Raw genomic sequence first — 16,394 nt, 5'->3', positions numbered from 1 at the left:
ATATATATATTTCTCCCATATATCGCTGAGCAGAATAAAACATTTTCAGTCAACTTCTCTCAGCTGAACACACACTCACTCCCTCACAGCTCTCCACATTTCAGATCATTTTAGGTACAGCAGCTTTAGAGACTGTCAAGCAATTCAATGTATATCACCTTGTTTTAACTCAAGCTAAGGAAGTATGTTTACAAATATTACCCAAACAACAGCAACAAAAAACAAACAAATAATCAATGAGAACAAAAGACAATATATTCATTACATATTTTTTCTCAAAACACCAAAAAAAAAAAAAAAAAATGTGTGTATTATATGAGGTCAAAAATACACTAAATGATAACACAAGATGTCCATGATGAATGAAGACAAAGTGTTCTGTATGTTGATTAATGAAAACATCTGCTTGACTAAAGAGAAACATTGCGTTATTTCTCTCCAGTTAGGAACCTTCACCAGATGTACCATTTGTAGCTTTGACAATGTCTGTGTATTATTCCACCTCTGCCTCCCAATGCTGGAGTAAGTCAAGGCTGTTTCCTATTTAGTCCTCAAGTTAGAGTGAGTCAGGAAGAATATTTAACCCCCCTGTGTACTGGTGTTCCTCTGTGCTGAAGAAAATCATCTGACGTTAGCCAAATAAAATATGATAAGTTGTGTCCCTGTAGTGAAGGTGTTTAAAGTCTTTGATGTTCCCACTGCAGAACATGATAAAAGGGAATGATATTTTGTGAATAAGGAATGAGACCATCTCTCTCAGTCCACCAGCCTGGGATCCATACATTGATAAATTCCTCAACACATTAAGACCAACCAATAAAAAAAACTTAGAGAGTTACACATTTTATAAGTACAGCACAAGGTAAAATATTTCATGTTTATATGCACACGACACTTTAATCAGTTGATAAAGTTTAATATATATAATATTCATTCTGGACACCTTGCATTTATTAATCTACTTACATTAAAAAAGGTTTTCCTGCTAATCTTCAGGTAGTCACCACAAAACTGTGATCAAATGTCATGGCTGGGATACCAAACTGAGGCTTGTGTAAGTATCTCCGGGCAGTCCTCTACACTGGCAGTATCTTCACACAAAAACACCCTAATAGTCTCACACTAACTCACTCTACGTCTCTTCACACACCTGTCACACTACCACACTCACATTCTCTGGCTAAAAATGTTTTCTATAAGTTTGTACGGCCTCACTAACATTCCTTACTGTCCTTCATTTCCCTAACAACTATACATCACTTTATCTATTATAGTTCTGCAATTCCTTCAGTCTCAAGATAGAACACTTCCTTCAGTCTCAAGATAGAACACTTCCTTCAGTCTCAAGATAGAACACTTCCTTCAGTCTCAAGATAGAACACTTCCTCCAGTCTCAAGATAGAACACTTACTTCAGTCTCAAGATAGAACACTTCCTTCAGTCTCAAGATAGAACACTTCCTTCAGTCTCAAGATAGAACACTTACTTCAGTCTCAAGATAGAACACTTCCTTCAGTCTCAAGATAGAACACTTCTTCCAGTCTCAAGATAGAACACACAACACACACACACACACACACACACACACACACACACACACACACACACACACACACACACACACACACACGCACACACATGCACATGCACTCACACACACTACGCACGTGTGCACACACACACACACACACACACACACCTGAATCACCATCTTAAATCATTATTATCTGATACACATTTCATATCCCTAGATGATTTAAGTAAGTTTAAGTACATACAGTAAAAACTTTATTTAACTCTATCTAACAGGTACAGTCTGCTATATGGAGGTATTACATCTCCTGAACCTTGATATAATGGACTGTACTGTACTGTTAAATAGATGCTTCACTGTATGGTATCCTCTCAGCACCTTCTCCTGCTTCCCTCACACTTTGATTGAGTGAGAGATGACAATACTTGACGTGACTTTTGTGGATTAGAGCAAAGAATGACAGTGGATAGAGTAATGTTCAGTCAATGTCCCCAGAGAGAAGTACAGTTATAATAATAGAGGTCATAAATATATATAATTAATCCTTTACTGACCCCAAACTTATCATGTCAAAGGCTGTCCTGGTGACTGTAGTTCATCCACAAAATTATTCAAGTAAATATCTTAAATAAATCTTATCCAGAAGAGAATCAACACAATGGCTGGTCAAACATTTGTTAGTAAGTCTTGTAAAGTTGTGGCAAGTTAGTGATAAACAGCTCCTATAAGACCTTCATCTCTCACATCATTACTTCAACAAAGATAATAATGAGATGTGGTTCACTTGGCCAGCACAGTGTCATAGACAACAAGTGTGTTACAAGCTCCCCATATCATCGTATAACTTGAGCTTCTCCGGGAAGTTGTCCATAAAGAGAACGGGATCGGCCCGGAACTCCACGGTCTTGAGAGGCATCGTCCCGAACACCTGAGTGAAGTGAGTGACACACTGAGAGCGCTCCACCATGTGGGCCTCGTTGGCCGACAGATCCCCACTTGTACATTCACCACACTTGAACTTCTTTCTTGGTGTGACCTGAACCACAGAAAATATAAAGAGTTTAACATAAATCAACTGTTGTTCTGGTACAGGTGTAACTAATTCAACTGTTAACTTTATGACCAAACACTACTCTTATCCCTCGACATATGGAAGGGTTAGGTTTATAAAACAACATTTGTTGGGTGAATCTTCATATCTCGAAGAGAAAAACATCTGGGAAAAATAAAGTTTGGTTCTCCAATGACAAAAATACCCCACTATCATACCTCCCAAAACACAAAATAGATTCACAAAAAACACCTACCCATCTAACGATAAATGGTACACAGCTACTGTAATTTATTACCTAACACATTAATAAAATACTGTCTAAATGAAAATATGTACAGTAGCTGAAACTATTAAAAGTAAAGATAAATCAACACAGTCACCAGTGGCACCATTTGCATAGATGCTGGCTGCTCCATGCGTGGCCGCCCTCAAGCGGCATCAAAGGAACCAGCCCAGCCGCCTCTGCTGACCCGCAACCTCTCTCTCTCTCTCACACACAAAGAAATGTTTATTCCACTATTCCACTTATGTTTTTGACCTTGAGAATTTGTATAAATTTGTTTTCCACATTCTGTATGTCGGATGTGTATACTGTACATGAGACTGAATGAAAATAATATGAAGAAAGTTATGTTTATATACCAAAGAATATGAGTTGAAAAATAACCAACTCAGCCTGGTGGTATTTCCTCAACAACTCCTTAACACGATGAGTGTACTGAACTGAGCTATCATGTTATAAAAAGGAATGATACAGATACGACCCAGGAACTAATGTTACTGACTCTGGGATGATGCTCCAAAAACATCACCAAACTAACTGTCATGAGAAGTGATGACAGGTCATGGCTCGAGTGAAATACTTAATCCAATATATAAAACACAATATATCCTCATAACTGGAGTTTATAATCCTTCTGAACCTTAAGCCAAACCAACCAGTGTTACTAAGACCCGAGCAGAGTAAATGTGGAGACGAGACTCAGCAGAGGTCAAGAAGTACCCAGAAGCTAAGAGCTAACTGGTCCACAACTATGACCCTTCTGGTGTGTGACTGAGGGACAACCATACAGCTTTATCCTTCAGACCAAATATATTCATTGGGAAGTTTTTTTACAGATAATTCTAACCTGTACTGTAATTTATTCATCCAGGATTAATGACTCATTCATCAACATTTTCAGTGTTTGCTGGTTGATGGCATCTATGAAATCCCAAGCAAGTTAAGAGAATATTATTAAAGGCAACTGATAATCCTATGATGTCAAACAAACATAAAAAACATAATATATGGATGGAGATAATTATCACCACCTGTATTAGTGTAAACAAAATGCCTACCTTAATGGGAGCCTTTCCTGTCAGATTAGCCACAAGGAAATTCATGGCAATATCTTCACAGTTCATGTTGGTGTCGACCCATTCCTTGATGTTGCCCGGGAGCTGGGTGGTGTACACGTAGGACCAGTACTTGTGGTAGAATGCTACACCTGTCAACACCATCGACACCTGCAATAAGTACATCATTTAATACACACATACAAGTAGTTAATAATAAAGTATAGTAAACAAAATATTATATACTGTACCTGTGATAACAATATATTTTTGTCTGTTTAGTGCTTACTTCTGTATCTCTGTCTCTCTTACTCCACTCCCTGTCCCATACAGTACAGGTGGGATGATGACCCAACAATGAGCGCTGTAGTAAGTGAATAGAAATACCCTGGTAGACACCCTGAGGTAGTTGGTCATGTGGAGGAAGATAAAGAATTACTCTCACATGATGCTAAGGATGGCTAAGTGACCCTCTCAAGACTATGGACAATAACATGTTAAATATGTCCACAAAGTACACCTAGTCAAGATGTACTCCTAGTTACTGTATTAAAGAAGACACAAGTAAGGATGTCTGTTATCATTACATCACCATCCAGAGAATCAACAGAGGACAGACAGTACAGGTATGCAATAATACATAGGCACCCAATATGTTAAACAGAGTAAGTGGAGGAATATAAAATGTAGGACAAATATTTCAGTAGAGTACAGAGGGACTGGAGCAATCTGGGATGATGTATTTCCCCAGTAAGTCTCTGTTGTGCCCTCCTCCCCTCATGGTGAAGGACAGAGGGAGAGACAAAGATGATACTCCCTCACTGTACCTCATTAGTCCACTCTGAGTCGTACTTCCAGCTGTGGGAGTCGTTGTTCCATAAAACATTTCGTGGTGGAAACCCAACAATGCGGTCGGGAAACTCACGCCAGACCTACAGGGAGAAAAATTAGTCAAGACATGAAAACAAGAAATAATATCCAGTTTCTTTATTAAAAACAATGCTAACCTTTACCGTAGCCACTGTACTATACTTATAATGATGATATTAAAAATGACCTCTGTAAACTGGTCCTGATTTAGTTGATGAGTTACACTGTTCAAAATACATGTCTTTGGAAATGTTAATAATAAAAGTTAAAACCTGTGAAGGAAGAACAAGAGTGTTTAGGCAAGAAAATTAAAATACCTAGAATGATATACAGTAATATTGTGAGAAAATTATGGGTCCCATTCTTGTGTCCAGTGTGAGGGTGGAGGGTGAGTGAGAGAGGAGCTGGTCAGTGTGAGGTGCCCATAATGAGTGTGTTTAGTGAAGTGTGTACACAGTGTGGCCTCTGTATAGATAAATAACTCTAGTAATAACCTGAAAGTAAGCAGATCATCAGACATTACTGACCGGACTTATATACTATAGTACAGTACAGGGAATATTATGGGGGAGTTAATGAGTGTTTTATGGGGGAGTTAATGAGTGTTTTATGGGGGAGTTAATGAGTGTTTTATGGGGGAGTTAATGAGTGTTTACTAAGTCATACCTGGTAACCAAACTCTAATTCATCTGCTGTCATCATGTTAATGTCGTCGTCTATGGCAAGGATGCACTCAGTCTCAATCTCTTCATAAGGGTAGAAGCGGTTACTCAGCTTATTTTCTCGTGTTTGAACCACCTTTAGCGGCACATTTATCTTGGGCCACATGGAGGCTGGAAAACAAGAGGAAAATAAGATTCCTTTATTAAGGTAAACAATGTTAGATGCCCTTCCTATCACTAACACACTTCTCCTTAGTGGGAAGTGGGTATTATATGTTGCATTTCCAAATGCTCCCTTGACTGGTAAGACAAAGTCACTAATCCTTATTCTGACCACCCTGATGACTTGACCTGGCCCCCACAGAGCAAGATGGTGGGACAAGGCTGTTTGGCCACCCTGAGGTGAAGAACAAACACTCCTCCACCATCACACTCTCCTAGTCTAGGTACAGGTGTTGGTTATACAGAGTTTTAGCTGATGACTCAGAACCTTATGTAATGTGGGTTTGATGTGAAAGGTCATTAATGATATTGTGCCCGACATCCTGAACTGTGCCGGCCAGTTGAGGAAACTTGTAACATTTGACACTCATCTTTCCACTGTATATGTTTGACATCCTATAGTACCTGACATGATAACCTTTATTCTGCCATCATCATTAACACTAACCTTTGGCCATTTGTCACACAGTATCTCAGCCCACAAGTTGTCCTTTTCTTCCTCCCAACACTCACCAGATTCTTGCCTGCCACCAGCTTCAATACCACATTCCTTGACCTTTTCACCTCCAGCTCTGCCTTTTCTCCACCCACTTCACCAATCAAGATCCCAACACCACCTGACCCTGACTCAAACCCCATCCACAAGACTTTGTACCTGTTATTCTTACCAGTAATTAACCTCACTGATTCTCCTTTCCAGCAACTTATATGACACAGGAGGTAAAAGCCTTTATCCTACACCAACACCTACTGAAACACTCCACCAGAGGACAGTTCCACAACACTGTCAGAACAATAAATTCTCAACTCAAGAGAAACACAAAACATCAACCTTGAGGTGAGGACTAACCTTGTGGAGGAGCTTTCTTCTGGTTATTCCACACAACGAGCACCTTAGACAGTGAGGGCACCTGCACCATTGTCTGAATCACCTGCAAGTAAGACATACATGACAGACTCGACCCATCGGTGAGTGAGTTTATTGTTGTTGATTCTGGTCAGCCTCAGACAGGCGGAAGAAACGAAAATATCGGTACTCGCTATCATCGTCATTATTGTTTGACGACCATTTTCCACGCTTGCATCACCAAGGCCAAGAGAGTGAAGACCACCTACAGTACAGTATATATGTTATGGCTTGATAACTCTGCACTCAAGATATCAAAGTGAACAAACATGTGATAAATATTATGATTCACACAATAATTGGATGTGAACAAAACAGAAATAAAGAAAATATCACATTCAATTCATTCTCTTAGCTACAAACACAACCTACTGCCAATCTTTCAAACATGCCCCAGCAATAATGATGTAAATGGTCAACCACTGAACCGTCAAGCCTGCCATCAGTACAGTACAATATGTTATAAAGGGCAACAGCATTTTGTTTCTCACATACTCTATCTCTCACCAACTGACACAGGAAAATCATATATCCACAGCTGAACATACACTAAATTACAAAATAAACCTGAATGATATCATGAGTAAATACCTGAAACAGCGACTCCAGACGATCGTAGGTGAGAATAACTGCCGTGAACCCTTCATTAGCCGGGGCCGTGATGGGCAGGAAGAGAGGGTTGTCTACGGCGGAGGGCACGAGGTGGGTGTTCCACTGCTGCACCGACTGCTGGTGAGCCGGGAACACTCGGTCATTGAGGACCTTCAGTGTTGTCAAGGTGATGTCTTTCATTGTTGAGAAGTACCTTTCATATAACCACAACACCTGCAGAACGTCACTCAATAGGATAAAACATTCCTCTACATTCATATAATAACAGGAATATACAGTTAATCCCTAACCTAACCTAAATGAACTGTACTGCACATCACCAGCCTGAGTAACACCACATGTACCATCTGATGTATAACAGTTCCTGAAGGTGATGAAGGGCCACTGGTACAGACTAACAACTAACATTATAGCACCTGTTTTACATGGCTGGTGTGAGCACATAGTGTACACCTCACACCTGTTTTACATGGCTGGTGTGAGCACATAGTGTACACCTCACACCTGTTTTACATGGCTGACATAGTGCTGTTTTACATGGCTGGTGTGAGCACATAGTGTACACCTCACACCTGTTTTACATGGCTGGTGTGAGCACATAGTGTACACCTCACACCTGTTTTACATGGCTGGTGTGAGCACATAGTGTACACCTCACCTGTTGTTGCATGTGGCTGAGTCTTTCTTGAGACACATCCTTCTTCAGCATCTCCATCATCGTTGGTAAGTCCTCTTCAAACACCTGAACCGTTGCCTCCCGCCAGTCTATCACCTAAAGGGAACGTAACCAACTTATATACTTTGGTTATATAGACATCAATGTATTAATATACACAATAAATATACTGCATACAGAACAATTGAAATACTTCTCATCTGTAATACTGTTGTTAAAAGAGAAGAAAAAAACTAAGAAAGGGTTAGTGACAGACCAACAAGGATGAAGTGTAGTTTACCTCAGAAAATGGCAGCACATATCCATCAGCCACAACCACAGGGACACAGCCAGCACGCATGGCATCATAAAAGGCACTCTGACCCAGGCGGCCTCCACGAATAATCAAACAAAACTTGGCTTCCTGAAAAAAGCCTCACGTATTGATCATTAATAAAGAAGACAGAATTTTCTTCACTGTAGACGACTGTTCCGCCTATATAGTTACAGCTAATTGGTCCAAACTCAGCCATGAGGATATACCAGTGTTATGATTGGTCGACTGGCAGCAAGAGATAATAACAAACAGGTGTCACTCTTCTATATCTAACAACTGTACATTACTTCACATTCACTTTCATGTTCCTACCTCTAACTCAACCTTCTTCTGACCTCTTTTTAATATTAATGACCACAATCCTTTTTACCATCCATCTCTATACTTCTTCAATCAGTAACTTAAGTCAACATACTTTACTTTGCTACAACACCACAGTCATGTTATGTTATGTTAGTGAAAGTTGTTCCATCTCCTCCAGGGTTCACTACTCAACTCTTTGTTCTGTTGATCATCTTCAGTCAACCATCTTACTTATTGCTCATTACTTTCACATAATCTTTAACTTTTATACTCCCACCAGGCCTACTGTATCCTCGCACCTTTATGCATCTTGTACAGTAATTACAGTATCTTACCCTCAACACCTGTGGGTAAGAGAACACCTGAGAGCCGTGGCACCTGACAGTGAGGTTAGTGTAGGGATGACACTTGTCCAAAATGAGTAAGTCATCACGCTGTAACTTTTTGTCCAGAAGCTGTGCCTCCAGGTCCTCACGGTAGTCACGGTGGATGTTGACCTGTGATGACACCACGAACCAGCGCCGGGAACCTCTGTTGGTGAGTCGATCAACCATAAGTTTGCTGAGACACACACACATATAATACTGTACTATGATACACAAAAATATATTCATTTATTTATACTAAAACTTGAAATTTCTTCTGGAGAAATAATTTAGCTTCAAGAGTGAGTATGAATAAATGGATAGACAGATAATAAGTCCTTTTGATCACACTGGTGGATGAAGTATCATATAAGCAACTCTGAGACATTAGTGCCAATTTACTCCTTAGGTATGATGGATCTATCTCTCTCTCTCTCTCTCTCTCTGTTGAGTAAAATATTAAAGTGACCTCCAATAGTGAAGGAGTTACCGGCACAAATGTGAGTGGCATAAAGAATAAAATTTTTAATATAAATTGAAACTGAGACACTGGTTGTTGTTATATGCCAGTGCAGTGCCACCAGTTTAGTCTTCAATAATAAATGGGTTTAGCGGTGTTAGCTTTCCACGTCTGATCTGACTTACATTGGTTTTCTTCCCACGGGAGAATTCTGATGAGCTGGATTGTACACGGGCAGAGATATGTCATATCCCCGGCGGTAGGTGAGCGAGGAAAAGCCTCCACCGGCAACGAGCGCCTTCCCTCGTGCCAGGTTGAGTGTTGTGTCAAATACTGGGGGAGTTCCCGGCAACATGTTGAACAGTAGATGGTTTTCACCTTCGGACCAACTGTGAAATGTTATGAAAGGTCTTGTTCGTCTCTTATGTTTACTACATATTATTTGTTGTACATCACATTTAACTTAACCTATAACAACTGTCACTTCATTAAACAAAGTCTCTCTGGTATTGTGATTAATAACAGTACTCATTATTAACTAAGTAATCACTGATGAATTTGATGAAAATTAACAGCAAAAGTTCTGATATTTTTTAAGAAAAAAAAATATGCAAATGGTGACAACTAATAATAAGACAGTTTCCTATTAAATGGTCTGGTGACTATTACATCAGAGCAGGAACAAGTACTGTACGATAACAGAGCATTCAAGTGTTGTCACAAAGGTACTGGAGGAAGAGTTATATTACTGTACTACTTAATAAAAGAAGAGCAAGACTTACTGAGGAAGCATGGCCAGAGCCTCAGCTATCTTGTCCTTCCTCAGGTTGTTCTCGTTGAGTGTGTCTATTGGAGGAACAAGAATACAGGCATCCTCTGGGTTGGGGGTGTAGTACTCAGAGTTCAGGATGGTGTCAATAACCTCAAAGAACTCACGAGACATTGGCTTGATGGCCACGTGGTCCTCGTCCACGTAGCGAGCCACGGGGTACACATACCTGGCGAGTGAGGCATCAGCGTAAGTGACACCATCCATCAATTGCCTTTACCCCTTGTAGACTATTGTGGAAGGTTAATAAAGGGATACAGTTACCTCATGAACGGGGGGTTATGGTCGGGGGAAGATGTGTAGAAAGTGACAAAAAAAAAAAAGAGCTAAAACAGCAAGGTACATTAACTTACTAACCAACAAACTCACTCACTCACTCACTCACTCACTCACACACACACACACACTGTACAGTAAGTGAATCCCTGACCTCCACACTGAAACATTACTTCATTATGTATACAAAGTTAAGCCATGAGGTCTATGTTGGGACAGTACGGGGAATAAATTCATGAAAGGGAGAACAGTAATGTCTTAGTGTTGTATAGATTGATACCTTAGGCACTACAAGCTAAGATTACATTTGTATTTTCAGTAAACAGTGTAATATTTAACCATCGTAATGCTGGTAAGGAAAAATACAAGTTAAAACACAAAAGTATTAAATACTTATGTATATTTTTAATCTTAAATTATATATCATTATATGTACAACAATAATTCCTTCTCATGGCAGCTGCTAAACAAACTGGAGGCAAGATCTTATTCAGTAAAATACCCAAAGAAAACTACATAACAATCTGTGTTACATAATGTTGTTGCCCCAGTTTTGTGCACACTGAGTCACACAGCTAGTCATAGAAGAAATAATTTTATACTAATAGTCACAAAACTCCAATAACTGTATTCAGATTTACATGAATTGTACTTGAGAAGAGAGAGGCCTTCCCACTTTACACCAAGAGAACCTTTTCATGTGTGTAGGATCACCCCAAAAAACTTGTGATGGGTCTTAACAACAACCAAGTTCATGAAAAAGGTAAGAACCAAAAATGGTGGAACATAGTTATTCACCGTTGACATCTTGGTTAATACATTCTGAGAGTGAAGCAATATCACCAGTGCATCAGGTATATACTGTACAGGTGTTCATATACAATATATAATTAACAGTAATGAGCACAGGAAGTAAACTCACACAGACATGCGCTGGTTCCCGCTGCGGCCACAACGATACACATTGAAACAGTTGAAGTAGTGGCAGTCATTTCTGGTCTTAGTCGGGATGGGAGCACTATCCCCAGCTACCACCAGCTCCTGCCAATGACTAGAAGCTTCCAAGCTGAGGCGAGCATCCTGGTGCCCTGAGGTGAACCCCACACTCAACAACTGCAACAACAAAGAAGAGGATAAACAAACTCATAGTTGGACAGTAATCCCTCGACAACTGTGGGGTTATGTCCTATAATTCTCTCATAGTTGGCAAGGGATTACTGTAATTAATGTAGTACAATACTATCACAAATTACCTGAAAGAACTACTATCTATATAATTAAGGTAAATAAAGGATGACTGATACACAGTATATTACCAGCAGGTGTGTGACCCAGCCTAGACACCGGCAGCTGGGATTAATTCAATGATTAGCTAAACATCCTCATTACAATCACTACTTCTGTGTTTATCACCGTAACACTCACTTAATGCTCCCTCCTCTCACTGCCTCAGTAAGATGACAGAACAAGTGAACTGTAATATACAAACACTTGCCACAAGATGGTACTAATGCTCACCATCATCTCACTGGACAATAAAAATTCACAGATGACCGTAATAATCACAGCAACATATAGACAAATAGTTCTTAAGTCACAGGTTTGTACATTATTCAGTAGGCTCTTGACTCTGGCCAGGTTACAAATACAATGCAGTAATCTGTAGCTACTACCCCTAGTAATGTTCAAATGATAAAGTTATGTTTACACTACACTGCACTACACTACACTACACTACACTGCACTACACTACACTACAATATTACAAAACCTGCTGACATAAGAACCTAACACAAGACAAGCAGCTCTCACCTGTACAGAGCCTACAAGTATGACGGCCAGCACAAGGACAATTAAAAATGAGATGAAGAAGTTGCGATACTTCCGGTGGTTGAACAAACTGTCGAAGGAATTCTGTAAAAGAAAAAACTATAAGTACAATTACTTGATGATACCGATTCTTTACTTTTACGGAACCGTACTAATAATACTTACCGCCAAATATGAAAAACTTCCACATTTGCAAATTGAACTTTTTTTATGCAGTATGTCACTTCCCAGGGCAGCTACAGTACATTACAATAGTTTGTCTTCATCAAAACTGTTACAGAACACACACAGTATATAACAACAAGAGTGTTAGTTCACATGTGTTTATAAACCAACAAACACTAAGCGTCTTAACCTCCACAACTGTCACCCTTCCTATGAAGATTTAAAACATAACTTTATCTCATCATCGCTCCTCCACCACTGGTAACCTGTGCCGCACATAGCACACCACTAAACTGTACAATATGTGCACATTATGCTGCCTATGTTTACACAGCTGAGGCGCACAGTACCCAGTTCTCTAGCAAAAGTAAATTGGCAGCTAGACCAGAGTTGTAGCAAACTTCTGAGAACAAAAGAAGCTGCCGTCCACCCTCTTGAGGCTGTCATCTTGTTTATGTGAGCAGCAGGAGGAGCAGCAACAGCAGCAGGAGGAGCAGCAGCAGGAGCAGCAGCAGCAGCAGCAGGAGGAGCAGCAGCAGGAGTCTAAACGTTTTATACTGTACACATCAGTAGCACTATTCTGCTTCACACATATACACAAACAACAGCAACAACACCCTATAAATTATTCTTTCTTACTTTAATAATAATAATATAACAATAAAAGAACAAATAATAATATGACTTGCAACTTCAGTGGTTAATTAGTTTGGCAACACAGCGGCCTGCCTGAGCACCATCATCACCTTGTCTATACTGTACACACAAACACTTGGAGTTTATGTTATTACAGTACAAGTCCAACAATCCGGACTGCTTGGGGATTGGGTCGGTCCGGATTTTCGGATTTTCCGGATTCTCAGGCAGTACTTTTAAAATTAAAATTTAAGGAGGAATAAAGAAGAGATGAACAGGTACATTTTGATAGTTTATTCATTAGCAAATATAGCATGCTTCATTTATCAAAACGAGCAGTTTTAATGAAAAAGCTGTGAATTCTAGAATTTTATTCTTTGCCTTTTTGATATCATAAATTGTAGACTTTCCAATGTCGTATGTTTCCATTAGAACAGTATTGCTCACACCACGTACTAGTTTCTTAATTATTTCAAGTTTGTCACTCAATTTCAACGTGTTCTTCTTTCTCTTCACACAACGAAGTTTATCTACTTTAGGAGCCATTATTATGGGCTTGTACAGTAATCTGTAAATGGAAAGAGTAGGACTCAAAATATTGTTCTATTCATACTGTGCTTGATATAATGCATTCACGGAAATGTAATATTTTTGCTGAAATTACGTACGTATTAAAGTGGAAAGTGGGATAAAATCGTGACGAAAACAATGACTTTCGCTTTCTTTCGTTCAAAAGATGTTACCGTAATCGCTTTTCGAATGGTTTAGTTAAAAAACTGTTGTATTACAATAATATTCCCTCCTAATTGACTTGAATAAATACTTGAATGGAAATATACAATATTTTTGTTGAAACTACCCGCGTTTCAGTGTAAAGTGTTGTAATAATAAATGGTAAACAATTTGCCTTCGGCACTCGTGTTTCAGTTTATAGGACGTAGAGCGTTTTTACTGAAGGTTTTGTTGTTACCCTCAAAAACGTGGGTCGAACTATAAACGAGGAATATCATAAATTAACGATTTCTTGGTCAAAAAATCAGGGTCGACAGATAAACGAGGGGGGGGGGGGTTATAGATGAGTACATACGGTATGTTGTCACAGTTTGATTGCTCGTTTTAAAGTGGAGACCACGTGGTCGCTTGTTGTCGCTGTGCAGCTGTGGCGCTCACGCATGCGCACATACACACAAAAGCCCGCTAAAAAAAAAATAAAAATAAAATAATTAGTTTTCCAAAAGTCCGGATTCTCGGGTGGTCCGGATTTTTGGCATCCGGATTTTTGGACTTTTACTGTATTATATTATACTGTATTATGATTTACTGCATAAGATACACCAACAAAACCCACCTAACCTACCACTCCCAGAGCAGGTAATACTTTATGAAACCAACTCACGAAAAAGAACAAATTGACAAACATTTTCTATTGAAGAAAACTTCTTTCTTACCTTTTGAATACTAATAAAACAGTGGAGGAATTGTAAATACTGTATACTAATTGTTTATTTCTCACGTTTTCATCTCGATCATTTATGTACAGCGTTGACGATGGGGGCTACCAGGGATGCCACCATGACGTGTTTACTGTACTGTACACCAAGAGACAACTGATGCTTCATACACATTATTGCTTCCGTTAAATAAACACAAAAACTATCAAGAACTTACATTAATAAAAAACAATAACAATACTTACTGTACCAACAAACATCAAGGAACTACAGCATTTGTTGTATTATAAGGTCGGCGCTTTACTTGTGCTGTGTTTCAGACCTAACGTAACAGAAGCTTCTCCGACAGTGATGATTTAATGTGGCTCAGGTACACCAACCAAGCTGGTAATATATTAGTTTGGGTTCTCTGAAGAATCTTTGGAATTTAAGTTAGTTAGTTCAACCTAGCCTAACTTAACCTGACTTAACTTAACCTAATTCAACTTCGCTGGATGACCAAAACGATAAGACCAATTTAAGAAAGATATCCACCTGGTGTTGGATATCCTTGAGGTAATGACAAGTTTTCTTCTGTACGGACTACTTTAGGCGACTGGATAGCCCGGGTCATCGTCCTTAACTATTACAAAAGGTTCTCCAAAAAATATGGTAAGACAAAGTTTTCTTCAGACTTTTTGTCAAAGCCATAATTAACATATTGTATAATAATTAGGAACACACAATTGATGCAAACGGGGTCTGCCCATTTCGTCACCAACCTGTTTCATCAACATAGTTTTCAACCCGTTTCGTCACCTCTTCTTAACCCGTTTCTTGGGATATAAAATAATAATAAAAAAAACACTAAGACAAATTATTAAAGACGAAAATAAAAAATAAAAACATTGTTAATACTCCTCACTACTCGGTGGTCTATGAGCTGATGCCAAATCACCTTCATTTGTTCTATATTTTGTTTAATTACGGATTATATCCCTGTAAACATATATTATTATAACAAAATAAACATAGATCCAGATATCTTACCATGTTGTTAGTTAAGTTAGTGAGTGTTGGTGCCTCAGGACCTGACTGCCAGCCGTACCATCAGCTGACTGTGTGAACCACTACCAACCTCACACTAACCTACTTTATTTATATATGTGAACAGTTAAGTATGTTTGAATCACCAGGTCAGGGGTAATTAAGTTCATGTCTTAAATATAAAGTTATAACATGAGAAGAGAGTTAGTTTCTATGTCAATAACCACAGAATTATTGTATTGTTGAAGTGATCTGTCAGTCTCGTATTGATCAAGTATAATATAATATTTGTTATATTTCTTTAAAACTTTTACTATTACTTCTGTAGACATAATAAGAAGTAACTAATCCCGAGCTTAATACCTCCATTGTCTATATAAAGTACAGTACATGTTAAACCACATTTAGCATGATAATTGTACTGAATAAATATTATAATTATATTATTATTATTATTTTTATTATTACTTAAATCATTATTATTGAATTATTATTGTAAATCATTTTTATTATCCGTAATATGATTTTAACATTAATTTAAATACATTGAAGATAGCGAGATATAAATATAATATAATATCCTTAATTTATGACTGATTAATTTGAATTATATATCATAAATATAACTTATTTAGCTAAAGTACTTACAATATATTACATACTAGACTTATGAAGGTCAAATATGATGAAAAATAATTAAATTGTTTCACGTCACATTATTATGACCCCTTGTGTTAACAGTGGTGGACATAACTCAGTGAATAATGGTGTATTATGGTGAATGTTACCGTAGAGCAGACTTAATTAATGTGAAGAATACAGTTATGTGTGGACAACATTTTAGTAGTGAAGAGAAAAAGTT

General features: G+C 38.5%; 1 protein-coding gene across 1 annotated transcript; it reads right to left on the bottom strand.

Annotated features, from left to right (window-relative positions):
- Window positions 1-1,654: 1,654 nt before the first annotated feature.
- LOC121864489 (exostosin-2-like) lies at window positions 1,655-15,680 on the bottom strand. The gene is made up of 14 exons (XM_042363526.1): window positions 15,536-15,680; window positions 12,237-12,338; window positions 11,347-11,537; window positions 10,102-10,317; window positions 9,505-9,708; window positions 8,830-9,025; window positions 8,156-8,278; window positions 7,858-7,971; window positions 7,179-7,412; window positions 6,531-6,612; window positions 5,463-5,629; window positions 4,754-4,858; window positions 3,930-4,097; window positions 1,655-2,570 (listed from the first exon to the last, which is right to left on the bottom strand). The coding sequence occupies exons 1-14, from the start codon at window positions 15,536-15,538 to the stop codon at window positions 2,352-2,354; spliced, it is 2,124 nt and encodes a 707-aa protein (XP_042219460.1). The 5' UTR covers window positions 15,539-15,680; the 3' UTR covers window positions 1,655-2,351.
- Between the last annotated feature and the right edge of the window lie 714 nt (window positions 15,681-16,394).

This window comes from Homarus americanus, unplaced genomic scaffold (genome assembly GCF_018991925.1).
Source record: "Homarus americanus isolate GMGI-L3 unplaced genomic scaffold, GMGI_Hamer_2.0 scaffold25860, whole genome shotgun sequence".
Lineage (NCBI taxonomy): Eukaryota > Metazoa > Arthropoda > Malacostraca > Decapoda > Nephropidae > Homarus > Homarus americanus.
The sequence above is the reverse complement of the archived record's forward strand: the minus strand, read 5'-3'. Positions and strand labels throughout refer to the sequence as shown.

Bases quoted from the DNA above. Each gene is read 5' to 3' on its own strand.
- LOC121864489 (XM_042363526.1), bottom strand. The intron at 9,026-9,504 runs GTAAGTCAGATC...ACTCACCAACAG, and splicing joins CCCGTGGGAAGAAAACCAAT to AGGTTCCCGGCGCTGGTTCG. The intron at 8,279-8,829 runs GTAAGATACTGT...GGCTTTTTTCAG, and splicing joins CTTACCCACAGGTGTTGAGG to GAAGCCAAGTTTTGTTTGAT.